This window comes from Artemia sp. Qi Xiang Cuo, chromosome 1 (assembly GCF_049724085.1).
Source record: "Artemia sp. Qi Xiang Cuo chromosome 1, ASM4972408v1, whole genome shotgun sequence".
In the NCBI taxonomy this organism is placed as follows: domain Eukaryota; kingdom Metazoa; phylum Arthropoda; class Branchiopoda; order Anostraca; family Artemiidae; genus Artemia; species Artemia sp. Qi Xiang Cuo.
Genome location: NC_142794.1, coordinates 100161585 through 100176567, shown reverse-complemented (window position 1 = coordinate 100176567; position 14983 = coordinate 100161585). Strand labels below are relative to the sequence as shown.

At 33.7% G+C, this 14983-nt stretch overlaps 1 protein-coding gene across 1 annotated transcript in view; it reads right to left on the bottom strand.

Annotated features, from left to right (window-relative positions):
* SH3PX1 (sorting nexin 33-like protein SH3PX1) overlaps positions 1 to 14983 on the bottom strand; it is a 198065-nt gene that overhangs the window by 60223 nt on the left and 122859 nt on the right. Inside the window, exon 10 of the mRNA XM_089092739.1 lies at positions 12266 to 12450. Coding sequence (XP_088948865.1) covers positions 12266 to 12450 — 185 coding nt within the window. The remainder of the gene's footprint in view (positions 1 to 12265; positions 12451 to 14983) is intronic.

Below are 14983 nucleotides of genomic sequence, written 5' to 3'. Positions count from 1 at the left end.
GTACCTCCAAGGGGTGCTTGACCCTTAAAAATGACCTGAAATATTAGGGAAAAACTATCTCGAGAGTTTTGTTTACAGTTTTTTCAAGTTTGTAACGGTATCTGTTTAAGGCTTATGCAACGCGTGCAATTTAAAGAATAAAGAGATATAATGGTCAACAAATAAAGTTTTAAAGTTATTACAGAAAATTAGTATTTGGAATAATCATTATATTTGGATAGAGTATTGAATTCCAAAGAAAAAAGTATGATTACTCCTTAACCATCGAATTGAAAGGACCTTTTAACAGGTTCAGAACCCTCTAGGCTATATCAGTCTTAGGCTATTTCTTTTCTTAAATAGGAAATTATCAGTCCTTCTTCTTTTCTTAATTCCTTTCTTTTCAACAATAGACAGAGTTATAGATGAGTTTTTTTCTATCTTGTAAAATAGCATGTAGGCAGGAATATGAGATAATCAGGAATAAATTTAGGGTGTAGCCTAATATAGGCTAGACTAGGCTATACCCTTGGGAGTTTTTTTTAAGAGACAGGCAATGTAAATTTTGACAGAAATTATCTATCTTAATTTTGGCTCTTTAGCTTATTGATTTCTTTGGGTCTAAGTTTTCAAAGCACAATTTTTATTGTGACTACATTATTTGAAGTTATATCAAGGATCAAGAAAGGCTTAAAATGCTCTTTTAGTGCCTTTTTTGGTCAATCTTTACCAAATCATATTATTGAGTTTCAAATTAAGTGAATATACCATTCCATGCCTTTTTTTAGGCTTTTTACAAATATAATAATCATTTTTGTCAGAAATCGATTTTACCCTCCCCCCCTGTTTATACAATTCAGGGTATATATTTGCAAATTAGGGGGTGGGGGTAAATTTTATTTCTAATGTAAATGAGAGGTAAGTAAAAACTTTCCCCCACCCCCCTAATGTGCAAATATAGGTCAATATCTACGAAATCATATTATTGAGTTAGGAATAAAGTGAATACACCATTTGATGCATTTTTTTTATGCTGATTACGAATATAATAAGCATTTCTATCGGAAATGAATTTCACCCCCCCCCTATATAGGCTATACCTAACCTAACCTAACCCTGAATTGGCATTTATAGGGGGGGGGGCTGAAACTCATTTCCAGAAAATGAGATTTCCAGAAACTTCCAGAAAGATTTCCAGAAACTCATTTCCATAGAAATGCTTATTATATTTGTAATCAGCATAAAAAAAGGCATCAAATGGTGTATTCACTTTTGTCCTAACTCAATAATATGATTTTGTAGATATTGACCCAAATATATACCCTGAATTGGTATATATAAGGGTAGGGGCTAAAATTCATTCCTGACAAAAACGATTAATATACTTGTAAAGAGCATAAAAAAAGGCATCAAGTGGTATATTCACTTTATTCATAACTCAATAATATGATTTGGTAAATATTTACCCTTTCAGGAATGGGTCTACAGGCTAAAGAATGTCCCGGGAAGGTATTTTGAAGTACCTACTTTCACTCCTTCTCCCTCTAGAGTGTTCTGAAATTTGTCTACATGACAGGTCTATAACTATTGAAATTTTGACAAACAACATTTTACCTTCATTGTCAGTTATCAGTTTCTTTTTCTCTGGCTTTAGTTCCGGAAATACAATTCTTGTTAGGCTATTTGAGCAGTATTTTAAGCCATATCACTGTTGTTTTTTTTCACAATTTAGGAAATGTATTTGCATATCTTTAAAACCTTATAAATTGTGACTGAACAAAATTGTGAAACTGAAAATAGTTTTGTTGTACTTCATTTTAAGCAGAAGATCTATTTATCAAGGTTTCACTTTTTTAAAACCCAGATTTTTAAAGGTCATCAAATGCCAGGACCCTCCCTTGGGAGACGACGTAGAGGTAGACACTTTAAAATGTCTTCCCAAGACATACTTTAGATTGTAAACCCATCCCTGAAAGTTTCATTTTCCTATTTTATTTTGGAGCATCACACATACAAGAAGTAAAGTAAGACAATCAGTATTTGGATTGCTAATCACTGTTTCAACAGTGCACTACAGAATCTCTATTATACCACATAGAATGTGAATTGTTAACCATTAGATTTGTCTAAAATTTCTTTGGAGGCTTTTCATTAGCTTAAATCATTTTAACTATACATAACAGTAACCATTTCAAATATACTAGTAATCAAAAGTAGATCCAATTGAATCTATAGTTATATTATTACAATCTAATGTTGCATTTTATAGTATATTTTTCTGTTTAATTTTATTTCTAAAGTAAATTCTTTATAAAGTAAATCCTTGCAATATCAGGTAAGGGACAAAAGATTTATTCTGCTCTAACAGTATTTTAACTTTTGAGTTCTTTAAAAAGGATGGATTAACTAGCTTCAACAAGCCGGAAGCTAATGCATTGTCCAAAGCATACAGTATTTCAACCATAACTATGCCTATTGTGTAAGCAAACTGGAAGTGGTCCTTTACATAAATTCATATACATTCCATGTGTTATTTCCTTCTTATCACCAAATTGCTCTTGTATATTTTGTTACAGAACATTGCAAAATTTTTTTAAAAAGCTCTATTTCTCTGAAACAGGCCTGTTCCAGCACAGAGTTTGCTGTCAGAAGTTCTATTCCTGCAAAAGTTACCAGGAGTCTTCTGACCAAACTATATCACATTGCTTGTCAATTAAAACAATGCAAATACTTTGAAGACAGCAACATGCATGGAGAAATTTTGGAATACAAGTCTTTAGGACACAATTACTGTTGATTTTATACACTTAATGCACTGTTTGATTACTTTAGGACACAGGTCACTTGCTACTAAATTGTTGTTGCTAAGAAATTCAGACGAAATTGATATTTTGACCAAAGTTAATGCTTTAAAATCATAGTATAATATTAACTTCTCTGGTTAATATTTGCAATTTCTTAGGAATACCAGAGATTTACTGTAAAGCAAGAATATTGTATTGGAGTTACAGTGCATATGTTACAAGATTGAATATATCAAGATTGAGTGTTTGATTCACTTATTTGCTTTCACAAAAACAGCAAATTCTGATGAAATCTTGTTTAATTCTTTATTGTGATGTTTGTATTAAGATTAATCTAGTGGTGTCACCTTATGGTCACTTGTTACCATGTTATTCTGCAGGTTGTGAGATTACTGTGATAACTTACCCTGGTAGGTGGGTTGGAACTCAGCCTAAGAAATAAACATACCATTAAATTCAAAAATCAATAATCTATCCAATTATGATAATCATATCTTTTTTGAGCTTTTTTCAAAAATCTGTAAAATCTTATTCAAATCTTTTCTTTTTTTAAAGAAAAATTTATTTCTGTCAAGTGGCACTACATGTTAAAAAAAGGGGCTTAGTATCACGAAAAATGGCAAGAATGTTTGAATCTAGCATTACAAAATATCTTTTTCTGTTACATTCTTCTCTCTTCTTAAATTGTGACCTTACAATTTCATGTAACAGGATAAGATTTAAACTACTCCAGTAGTATTCAAATAAGATTTATTTCAGAAGAATGGATCAACTTGCTTCAAAAAACCTGAAGCTGATGCACAGTCCAAAGAATGCAGTATTTAAACCAGAATCATGCCTATTGTGTCAGGAAACGCGAAGTGCTCCTTTACATAAAGTTACAGACATTCAACATGTGATTTCCTTCTTGGCATCAAACTGTTCATGTACATTTGGCTACAGGGCATTGAGAAAAAGTTTTACAAAGCCTAACTTTTTCTAAAACAGACTTGTTCTGGCACAGAGTATGCCGCCAGAAATTCTATTCCTGCAAAAGTCATCAGGAGTCTTCTAACCAAACTCAATCACAGTGTTTGTCAACTAAAAGGAGGCAAACACTACGTAGAGACAGTAACTCACATAAAGGGAACTTTGAATACAAGTCATGCTGCCTTTTTTGTAGCTTAATGGGCAGCACAAAAAAAAAGAAAATGAATGTAAATCAGATAACAACTCTAGAAAGGCAGAATAATATTTAGAAGCAGGTAGAAAGACTGAAAGATTTGGAACCTCAATTGTGGATGATCTGTAAAGATGCTCCATTTGTGAGAATTGAGTCTAAGTACCATCAAAAGTGCATGGTGCTCTTCATGAAAAGACAGTCTGAAAAAGATGAAAGACTGAATATGGAGTTGTGGCTGTGAAGGAATAAAAAATTGTAGCTTGCTATGTAGTTGTGGAGGTGCATGTGTGTTGGATTCTGATGATGATAACTAATTTTGATTTTATTATCTATTAATATATTTTCATTTTATGATCTATCTCCAATAAGGATTATAAACGATTCCTCAATAAACTAATTATGACAGTTTATTCTTTTTTTGTTTTTTTTTGTTGTTTTTTTTTTTTGTTGTTTTTTTTATCACTAACTTGCTTACATTTTTGCTCAGTTACGTTAAGTTACAGCTAAAAGGACCGAGACGTATTGGGCTGCAAGTGAAACTCAATAGATAGTACTATTTAATATTTCAGGTCATTTTTAAGGGTCAAGCACCCCTCGGAGGTAACTAGTCCCGGGTATAATCGTAATCAGCGGGTTTGATATGACTAAAAACTGCTATCAGATTGCGTGAAATAGATGTGTCATGGAGGTGTCACATTTTTAGGTCTTGGCCCCTGGACTATATGCTTTCCATACAAACCACGAAGGTTTATTAGACCCTTATCACATTCTCGCAATAAACTGAGATCGGCAACATAAGAGTAAAAAGAGAAAAAAGGACAAATCCAAAGTGTTACTCCCAGAGCACAATGAGCTCTTTTACTAGGCTACTCAGAAAAATGTAAAAATAAAACAATATCAAATGTGTCTCTTACTCTTCAGCTAGACTGCTTTAATGCTGTAACAGAAAACAGAAAAACGTCAAGCAGCAATAAATATTACACCTAAATATGCTATACTGTTTGTCTAGACATGCAATTTTAGCCGGCAATTTTGCTTGAATCTCTATCACGATAAACAAAACAATGGGCAAGAATGATCAGGCTGTCAGTGATGAATCATACGTTGAGAAATTTAAATGACTCTTTCCATTTTATAGTCTTCAAATATCTAGAATCTAGTATTCAAGTTCTACCATCAGTAAAAAAGACGGTATGAGTGATGAGACAGACAAACAAACCAAAACACCAAGTAGGAAGTAACTAAAATGTAGTACTTCTACCCTTTTTCTCTTAAAAAAAAGGCGTAGTGCTAAAGGCGTAAAACCAATCGATATTCATCGTGAGATCTGTGAAGTTTACGGACAAAACATTATGAGTGATGGAATGGTAAGGAAATGGGTGACAATCAAAACAACAATCCATGGAATGGCGACATTCATCATCACCCAAAATAATGAAATTTTCCAGGCAGAAATTGTTTGCTTAAATTTCACTATTTTGGGTGATGATGAATGTCGCCATTCCATGGATTGTTGTTTTGATTGTCACCCATTTCCTTACCATTCCATCACTCATAATGTTTTGTCCGTAAACTTCACAGATCTCACGATGAATATCGATCGGTTTTACGACTTTAGCACTAAGAAATCGTATAACCGCCCGTACTTCACAATCGGCGGGACTCACGATTGTCGGAGGCATCTTAAACACTCAGTAAACAACGTATAAAAAATCAGACTGTAATGGCGTCAGTGCGTAGACAAGAGATGTAGGTAACCAGCGTGCATGCGCAGAACGGCGACCGTAGCACTGTGGCGGCGTAATCGTAAAACGGTACTTACTTAAAAAACATGCCTCGTATATTCATCCCCAATAATATGTAGTGTGAATAAAATTGTGTTTCATCTTTTTTATGAGTATAATGAGCAATGGGAGGTGAAACTTATAGCTGCCATAAAAATTAAACATGACCTTGTTCTGCCGTTGGCTTTGACATAATTTCTCCACAATTTTACCAAAGTCTCAATACAGATCAGTAGAAACAGTGGGTACAATACTACACAGGAAGTTATTTAGATGGACGTACCCTGTCATAAATTGCGTTAAAATAGGAGAAAATTTAAACTTTCTTAGTGAAACTATCCTTACTGCCAAGAAAGAATAGGTCTTGCTACTTACAGTAAAAGTACCAGCAACTATAAATTTACGGTATGGTAAAGAACCACTTTCTGGACAAACTTTTTTTCATATAGTGGAACCAAGTGAATGCTTTCAGGGACAACTCAAATCGTGAAAGTCTTTGAAAGTTTCATTGGTTGGGTCAATTACTTATTCTTAGAACATTAAAAAAACGTGTGTCGAGACTGTGATTGTTTACATTACGTCTGTCCTTATAGCTCCCCTTTGAGGGGCTGTATTTACAATAACATTTTAGAGTATCTATCTTTTATTGAATTTTTACGCCCCTCTCTTGATCTTCAGCTTAACTTCTTTGCTATTGCAATATTAAAGGTGTGAAATTTCAGGTCGTATATATATATATATATATATATATATATATATATATATATATATATATATATATATATATATATATAAAATGGCCGCAACCTGCTATAAATTCAGTTAAGCAAAATAAACTGTATAAATATATTTTAGATAATTTAATTATAAATTTTATTACTTATAAGTTATAATTAATAAATTATAAATCATATTAAAAATTCTGAGTGCAATAAAATCATCCTCATTGCAAAGAAAATTCTTGCCCAGCTGGCAATTAACAAAATTTGTGTTGCCCAGTTGGCAATTAACAAAGAAATTATAAACTATATTTAAAATTCTGAGAACAATAAAATGATCTTTACTGCAAAGAAATTTCTTGACCAGTTGGGAATTAACAGAATTGTAATTGCCCAGTTGGCAGTTAACAAAATAAATTATAAATTATGTTTAAAATTCTGAGTGCAATAAAATCATCCTCATAGCAAAGGAAATTCTTGCCCTGTTGGCAATTAACAAATTTTTTGTGAAACTGCCAGCAACTATTAATATCTTCTAGATTAAACAATCACCTTTTGGGCAAACTTTCTTTGTTATTTTGAAGAAAATAGTAGAAACATGTGGAGGAATCAGCTCAAATCCTTAAAATCTTTGAAAGTTTAATCAACGTCCTCCAAGCTTCATGGAGGAAAATAGGAGGAAAAGATGAGCCCTGCACACACTTTTTTTGACGCCAAATCTCTGTAATTCAGACACAAATCTTCCTTATTTAGCAATCTATTTCATAACAATCTCAATTAACAGTAAAAGCCTAATTTAACGGGCAACAGCAATTTCTGTCAGGAAAGCTAATACTCCACGAGGACAGCTTGATTAATAAAATCAACAACTATTCCATCTATCAGTTTGAATCAGAGCTTGACCCTCAAGCAGCAGAACTCAGAAATTGATGCAGCACTTTGAGCAGCGTAAGACTTTAGGGATTTCTATGCAGCAAATATAACAGCCAAAGCCACTTCAGCCGCTAAAGTATTCTCCCAGCTTAGACACTTCCGGGGGTCAGCCATCCCTCTTGCATTGTGGTTAATGTTTATGCGTAAGCTCAGTTACCTCTCTGTATTAAGTATGGGACTAGAACGAGGGTTCTAGTAATGCTCACGTATATGTCAGGTACAGTTCCAGCCCCTCAAACCTGTTCGGCAAATGGGTAAAAGCAGGTATGTAAATTGTTATGGGGAGGGAGGACAGTTGTCCCCACCCCTCCCGACCTCATTCTCCCCTCTAAATACCTCATTTGGTCCTATGCCTTTCGTTTGCCCCCTTCAACTGCTTTAAGCATAACTAATTTTTAACGAAGAGAATGACCACATTTTTAAAAACTTCGTATTGTTTTTGTTTAAGGCTACTTTTACGATAAAGCGTTCTCAGGGGTACGACTGCCATAATCTGACTCATAGAAGCCATTATGAAGCTCAAATCCCTTCCTTATTATTTTGGCAAGAAAATTCCCGACAATTTCATGCTATCTTATGGTTCAAGAAAGGCAAGAAGCAAAACTAGGTCAAACATCCGCCCCAGAATTAAGAAGAAAATCCTAAAGACCCAAGTCATTGTAAAACATTAGTGCAGATGACTGAATTGTAACAATGACTAAAGACCCAAATAGGCACCTGCGTCTAGCAGGGCTTGTATTTCAACTCACTGGAATCGGTGGTCTTACACAGTAACCTTCAATTGCTCGATTTTTGCATAGAGCATTTCATTGAAATAGAAGAATTAAATTAAGAAGAAATACAAGTGAAAAGCAGGTCCAAGCAAAGAAATAAGAAGTGTGGCTCAGGAAAAGCAAGAAGTAACATTAGGTAAACTAGTACATTATCTCTGCCCTAGAAATAAAAAATAAAAGCCATAGACTCAAGTTTTCAATGTGAAGATTTAAACTGTGATCATTGTTATAAACTATAAACTATTACAAGCTACGATGCAATGAATGAAATGAAGATGTACAGCTTCCTTACGACTTTCTTACAAATTACAACCTTCCAAATTCCTTACAACAACCTTGCTTCCTTGAACTTCCATCTATCCTGACTCAAAAGTTAAAAGATAAAGTCTTCAAAGGACCAACCTTCTTACTTCGGATCACACTGAACTAGTAAAACGTAGAAAATCTTCTCTTCCATTGTAAGACGTTAGTGCAGACTATTGTATTGCAACAATGATGAAAGAAACAAAGGGGCATCTACGTTTAGTAGGGCTTGTATTCCAACTCACTGGAATCACTAGTCTTACCCAGTAACCTTCAACTTTCCAGTTTTAGTAATGAGCATTTCATTGAAATCAAGAGGGGAAATACAAGTGATAGACAGGTCCAATTAGTCAACATTCAATTATTCTGTCTGAAAATACATTTTTTTTTTCTAAATTCAAATAAAGTCATCTTAAATTGATTTACTAATCGATTCGACTCCTATGCACTTTATGAAAATGCCACGCTAGTAAATTTGTGAATCCAGGTATGAGTAATATAAGGAATATTTATGGATCCTGCAAATCTCTTTTATGCTTCTTATACCCCCCCCCCTCATCGACAGTTTTTGGGTTGACCCTGGCCTCTCAGCCCCTGCATCTTTGTTTGTTATTTAGTATTTTAGCCAATAAACATCATTGCAAGGTTATAAATGTTTTGTTATTATGTGTGTGTTTATGTCATTCATAATGTGTTATTCATAACTCATTTAGTGTTATGTCCGGTTTATATTTGTATTTTTATGTCACATTTAACTTTTAAATCCTTTTAATTGCAATAAATAAGTACCAAGAACACCAAAATAAAAAACTTTTTTGCCCCTTGACCCATCTAAGGTCTATTCTTACCTGAAAACCGTAATTTTCTAAGGTCCTGTTTTGGATGTTTCAAAATTACGAAATTTACAGAGCAGTATAACAAGGAATATACGCATCTATTGCATCTAGACCAGCGGTTCCCAGCCGGTTTTGGGCCATGCCCTACCTAAATATTTCTAAAATTTTACGTTATTATGTTATTAAAAATTTGTTATTAAAATTGTTATTATGTAAATTGTTATTATTGTTATTAAAAATTTGACGTGCATTCACCTGAAGGAGGCTTAAAAGATCGTTTTTCTCGGGTCATCGTCCCGGTAAATCCTCTAGGTATATTTTATAGTAATGAAAAATATTGCCTGTATGCAACACCCTTTACACAATGTGTTACAATACCATCATGTATCTTATTTGCTCCTTAAATGCATGTGATTGTGACGTCATTCAAATAATTTTTTTTTCAAAATTGAGGCTCTAAAATATAGTCAGCCGAAGGGTCCACGTCCTTCACATAACCCACCAAAATATTGTCATGCCCTACCGGTGGGATCTGCTCCCCATGTTGGGAATCACGGATCTGGACGGATCTAGACGTAAATCACGGATCTAGACGTAAATGCACTGGAACTTGTGGTCTTACACAGTAACCTTCAAATACCCAATTTTGGTGACAAGCAGTTTATTCGAAGATCCCTATCGCACTCAGTGTGTGCTACATTTTTAAATTTGTAGGCCTACATTTCTAGGCTACATTTGTAGGCTACTCAGTGTGTAGGCTAAATTGTGTGCTACATTTTTTTATTATTATTATTTCATCGTTGGATAAGATATCTTAATAAGGCAGATTCGATTGGAACCCAAACATTTCTATTTTAAAGATACCTTACTTGATAGCACAGTTCATATAATTATCCAGTATGATCATTCTCTATCTCACCTATTATAAAAACCCGGACCGGGGTGCGAGTGCTCCGGAGAACTTTTTTGCAGATATAAACATAGGCGAAGTCAGATTCGCGGGAATGCAGGTTAGTCTGTTTCCGATTGTTTCCATCAAAGTGCATTGAAACAATCGGAAACAGACTAACCCGCATTCCCACTAATGCAGAAATAAGTGGGAGGAGCTTTTTGTTCGCACCGAGAACGAAGACTAGAAATGATCTGCGATAAGCTTACTGGTATATTCTGTCTACTGTGCTTGATAGAGTAGAGAAAATGAACAGATAATAAAGAATTTCCTAGATAATTTCCTTACTTTTATGGTAATTCCAAACATATATTATGCATTAATTTTAAAATTACACTTCAAAAGCTGCGAGCTTAAGAAAATTCGAGTAGTTTTCAAAGCGGAGAAGGAAATCCTCTAGGGGTAAGGTAATTTTATTGATAATCACACCATTAAATTCAGCAAATCATTGAGGTTTCAAACTGGTATCAACAAAAACGAGGAATTTTACATTCTTAAATCCGTTTTGAAAATAAAAATCTATGATGTGAGGATCCAACTTACGGTATGGTAGAAAACTTTAATTAGGTGGACAAAAGAGAACGTTTTAATGCATTCATGATTTTGCAGAGCGCCCAATATTCGTCCCCATGTTTTAAAGCATTTGCAATATTATAGAAAGCCCAAATATTCGTCTTCATTGAACTTGGATTAGTGCCACTGGTAAACAAAATCGAATTTGCCTTTTAATTCATTGTATTAATATTATCGCTTTTCTTTTGCAACTTAGTGTCAGATTCACCCAGGTCATTTTAGAAATGCGCAATAACCATTAAAAAAGGTTTTTGTTTAAATCAGCCAATGAAATAAAAGTAGTCAATATGATTTATTGTTAAAATATAACATTAAATATAGGTTTTACTTCCTATCTTCGTTTAAATTTCTAATAAGGCAAGGAGTCGATTTCTATTACGAAGACATCTTGTTTTCTAGAATGAGATGTACATTAACCATTGCACAACCCATAGGTTAGTCGTGAATTGTGAGCCTCGTTTAATAATGCTACTTGGCAGAACTCAAGCGAACTTTCCAGACTAATGGCAAGAAAATACTAAAGCAAAATCATTTGAACACTTATGCCATGATATCTGTAATAATCCTTTAGACAAAAATTGAAAAAAAACTTCGTTCGAGCTTTTTTTTAAATATCTGAGCAATAGGACCTGAAATTTGAAGAATCTCTTGATAACCCGTTAAATTAAAGAGCTTAAAAAATAGACTTTCATAATGCCGAGTTAAAAGAATAAAAGCCAAAAATTGCTACCTTTACTTTTTCGAATTGTATCAAAAATTTTGTAGCAAAATGTTTTTGAAAGCTCTACGCCTAGGGTCACACAATATGGCTCATATTCATTACAACAGACTACGTTGTTGTCTATTAGTTGGTAAAACCCAGCAGATGTAAAATGATGAGTGAGTACAGCACACCAAGCATACAAGCTCTCTGAGCATAAGAATGTAGAAGTTGTCCCAATATAAGGACTACCGTACATTATTACAGACAAAACATATTATACGTGGGACAGAAATATTCCAATCACATATATATGTATATATACATATAATATATACATATACACACAGAAACGACACACACACAGAAACGACATACACACTGAGACGAACCACACACACACAAACGATACACACACAGAGAAGACACACATACAGAGACGACACACATACAGATGACACACACACAGAGAGACGACACACACACACAGAGACGACATATATATATATATATATATATATATATATATATATATATATATATATATATATATATATATATATATATATATATATATATATATATATAAAAGGATCAAGGATCAAGGAAAGGATCAAGTTATTTTGAAGCGTAAATTAATCAATATAAAAAGTTGACGAATTAAAAGTCAGCATACTGCGTCTCTATGGTTGTAACAGCAAAGATTGAATATTTCACAGATCATAGCTAACTATTTTTAAATTTTATTACCTTCACTATGGTCATCATAATCACTTGGGATATCCAGCCCTTTGAAAACAGATCCTATTTTTTGAAATTCTCGTCTGTACTGTGATTGGCAGCGTCTCATCTGTTCCGTGCTCACAATTTGGAGATCTTTTAGCGAATTTTCTAAACTTTGGCAGTAGCGACCGAATGCTTCTGTATTCGCTTCTCTGCAAAAGAAAAACAAGAAAGCCAGAAGCTACAAACTAACAAGAAAAATGAAAAATATACTACTTGAATATTTCACACCTAAATTGATTTAAGAAACACTAAAAATTTTGTAAGGCATAGAGAGAGAGAGGGAGGGAGAGATAGAGGGAGATGAGAGAGAGAGAGAGAGATAGGTAGAAAGAGAGAAAGAAAGAAAAAAAAGAGAGAGAGAGAGGGAGGGAGAGAGAGAGAGAGAGAGAGAGAAAGAGAGAGAATGATCAGCGAGGGTAGTTTCAAGTAAAAATATTTCATTTTGAAATGCTATTTCGCTGAAACTACAAAACTTGATATTTTAAATACTACATAGGCTACTATCCACCTTTCCTTTGAAAAAAAAAAACCAACAAAAAACAAAGCTAGAAAAAAAAAAAAAAATCAAATCCAATGTTGCCCCTTTCAAAAAAAGAACTTTGGATTAATTGCTCAATTCCAAAATTCCTACAATTCCTTATCACCCAAAATGTCTCTTCATTAGAAAAGAAACTAACATTAACAATATTAACGGTTCAAATATAGAGGAAACCGTTTATTTTAAATTTATAGACGCTAAAAGTAAGAAAAAAAACGTATTTATTAATTACAAGTTAAACTTTCATTTATTTTTTCTTGAAAAAAAAAAATATGACAAATACCCTACAGTCTAAACGTTCTAATTTTACATAATTTATTACTCCAGCAGAAGGAACTAAATTTTAAATCACAAGTTAGATAACACAGCTTAGCCAAACGATTTTCCAAAACCAAAGATTTCTTATTATAAAGGAAAAGGTCATGTGTAGAGCTATAAATTAAACAAAATGGAAAAAATGAATTAAACACAAATTGAACAAAATAAAAAAAAACATAAAAAATCAAATATCATAAGCTTCCAGCACAGTTTTTTTCTTTAAACAAAGAAAATTAGGGACATGTGATAGGTAGCAAAAACATTAAACCACTCAATATGGGACAAAGACAGTATCCCTTGATTCCACCCAGCAACGAGCAAGAGCGCAAGCGATTCTAACCGGGACGGGACTCTAAATATGATAAAGAGTCTTTGGGAATACATGTTTATATGCTTAATTATATCCCAGTTAACTTCGTGGCCGGCGAATATTCCCCTCAGACGGTATTGGTGTGCATGAAAAACTAAATTTTTGCATCAAAAGGTAAAGTCATCAAAATTACAGGTGACTCATTCCTTATCTTTCCAAATTCTTCGCTAATCTCCCAAATTAGTAAAAGAATAAGCTTTAAATAAAATGGGCAGGGGAAAAGTGTTCGCCAGCGTGTTTGTCAATGCGGCTTAGAGCTATGCTATGTTCGCTGTGATGGTACATAAGGTGGTACATAAGGGCATTAACCTCATTGTTTTTGAAACTTCTAAGAGTAGTGCACAGAAACCCCTAGAAGCAAACAAGTACAGACAGAAAAAAATAGGTTATAATATTACCCAAGGCCATACCCAGAGGGGGCTTAGGGTGGTTTGAACCCCCCCCCCCAAAAAAAAATGCTTGTCTGGCTCGTAAAAACGTAAACAAAATGGATATAAACAAATTTTGTGTGTGTTTTTTGTTTTTAAACACCCCCTCCCCGACATTTTTTAAAAGTAAAACCCCCTCCGACAAAAATCCTGGGTACGGCTTTGCTATTACCACACAAATTTAGTACCCTAGTTTCCAATTTGAATCATTTATTTGTCTTCTCTTTTCTTATGCAAAAAAAAACCGTCCTGATGCCCTTATGAAGGGGTAGGATTGCAGGTCCAATCCAACGAATGGTTAGGCAGGGGGGGGATATTATCGTCGTCGAATTTCAATTTTTGTCTAAAAGATTTTTTCGCTCCATCAAAAACCTCGCGGATTTACTTAACAGTTGAATTTAGTTATTTGGCTTATACTGATGACATTATTTTACTTAGTCGGTCAAAGACTGTGTTGATTGAAAATTTTAAGATCTTAGCGAATGAGCTCTTGGCTATCCTCCTCTTGAATGCGGTAATGATCGGATTTTTCATACTTTGGACTCGGTGATATACCTAGGTGTCCCATATTCTTCAATCAATAATAAGCAATCTGGAAGTTAAGATAAGAAAGACGTTTGGTTCCCTCGTTCATCTGCGGGGTAATATGAGAAGGGATATATTAGCTAGAATGTATCAGTCAATGGTTTTACCTTTGATTAGCTTTCAAGTGGTGATTTTGAAAACTTTTCCATCTTCTACTTCATTTCAAATTAAAGTTGTGTATTTTAGATATCTTAAATTTCTACTAGGTTTTCCGCTAAGTGTTCGTAATACTTCTTTAAACTTTATTTATGGAATAAAGGACCCAATTGATGTAATAAAGATTTAAGTGTGAGTTTTTAGTTCAAAAGGCTCGATATTATCTTTAATATAGAAATTTATCCCGTTTTTTGAAAAAATCTAACCGATGTTAACCGATTGACGCAGATGGTTGTATTAATCGGTAGTTCTGGTGTTGTTAATTGTAAGTTGTGTCTTTATATTTT